Genomic DNA, 829 nt, shown 5'->3' on the forward strand with positions numbered 1-829 from the left:
TCATCTTGTTCTTACTGCAGGTCCCTACTTTAGGTTTAAGTCTATTTGGAGGCTGCCAGACACCCCACTCCAGCAAGCCCTGGGTCTCCAGAAAAAGCTGTATGCACACAGCAAGATGGATACAATGGAGCCAGACCAGAACGGTGCTGTTGGGTACTTATGAGAGCTAGAGTACAGATATTGCTTGCCTGTATCTATGCAAGAGAATGGCCTTTTAGTGCTTCTACAAACTCCTCTTTCCCACATCCATGGAGCGGCACAGTGTACAAATGGATTTAGAAGAGGTGGCTCTGCAGAGAGGTCGCATCTCCAGGGACCCGCAAAGCTGGGTGAAATTTCAAGACCTGCAGTTGTCCTGCTGGGGAGTGCATTGCCCTCAGTTTCCATATCATGGAGAAAACTACCACTGACCCTCTCGGGAAGGTACAGACAGAGGGAGCTCCCAGAACCAGCTCCCGTGCCTGTCGTCTCCATCCTTGCAACAGAACGGGCAAGGCTTGGGCAGCTCTGGCAGCACCTTTAAATCCATGCTGATTGTAACTATTGTAAGCTCAAATCGCACGCCGTAAGGTGCGCGTCCTGTCTCCAGCAATTCCATGTTCCTTTTCAAAAAAACACCTGGACTGCGGGAGAACAAAGGGCTATAGCGGCAACACCGCCGGGCCCACCTCGTCCTGCCTCGATTACGATGGACGAAAACAAGTTAGAAGTTCATTGAGGGCTGAAGCCCCTCACGTGAAGAGTGGGGGAGGCAAACCGCAGGGGATGGTAGCGAGGCGCGGCGCCGAGAGCCCTCACGCTGCGGGGAGAGCGCTGAGGGAACTGCGGC

The 829-nt window shown here is 53.6% G+C and overlaps 1 protein-coding gene across 1 annotated transcript in view; it reads left to right on the top strand.

Moving 5' to 3' along the window:
* Positions 1-390: 390 nt before the first annotated feature.
* Positions 391-829, top strand: part of RBX1 (ring-box 1) — an 11,258-nt gene continuing 10,819 nt past the window's right edge. Inside the window, exons 1-2 of the mRNA XM_031057761.1 lie at positions 391-423; positions 571-768. Of these exons, the coding sequence (XP_030913621.1) occupies positions 391-423; positions 571-768 (231 nt within the window). The remainder of the gene's footprint in view (positions 424-570; positions 769-829) is intronic.

Source organism: Geospiza fortis, unplaced genomic scaffold, assembly GCF_000277835.1.
Source record: "Geospiza fortis unplaced genomic scaffold, GeoFor_1.0 scaffold173, whole genome shotgun sequence".
Taxonomy (NCBI): Eukaryota; Metazoa; Chordata; class Aves; order Passeriformes; family Thraupidae; genus Geospiza; species Geospiza fortis.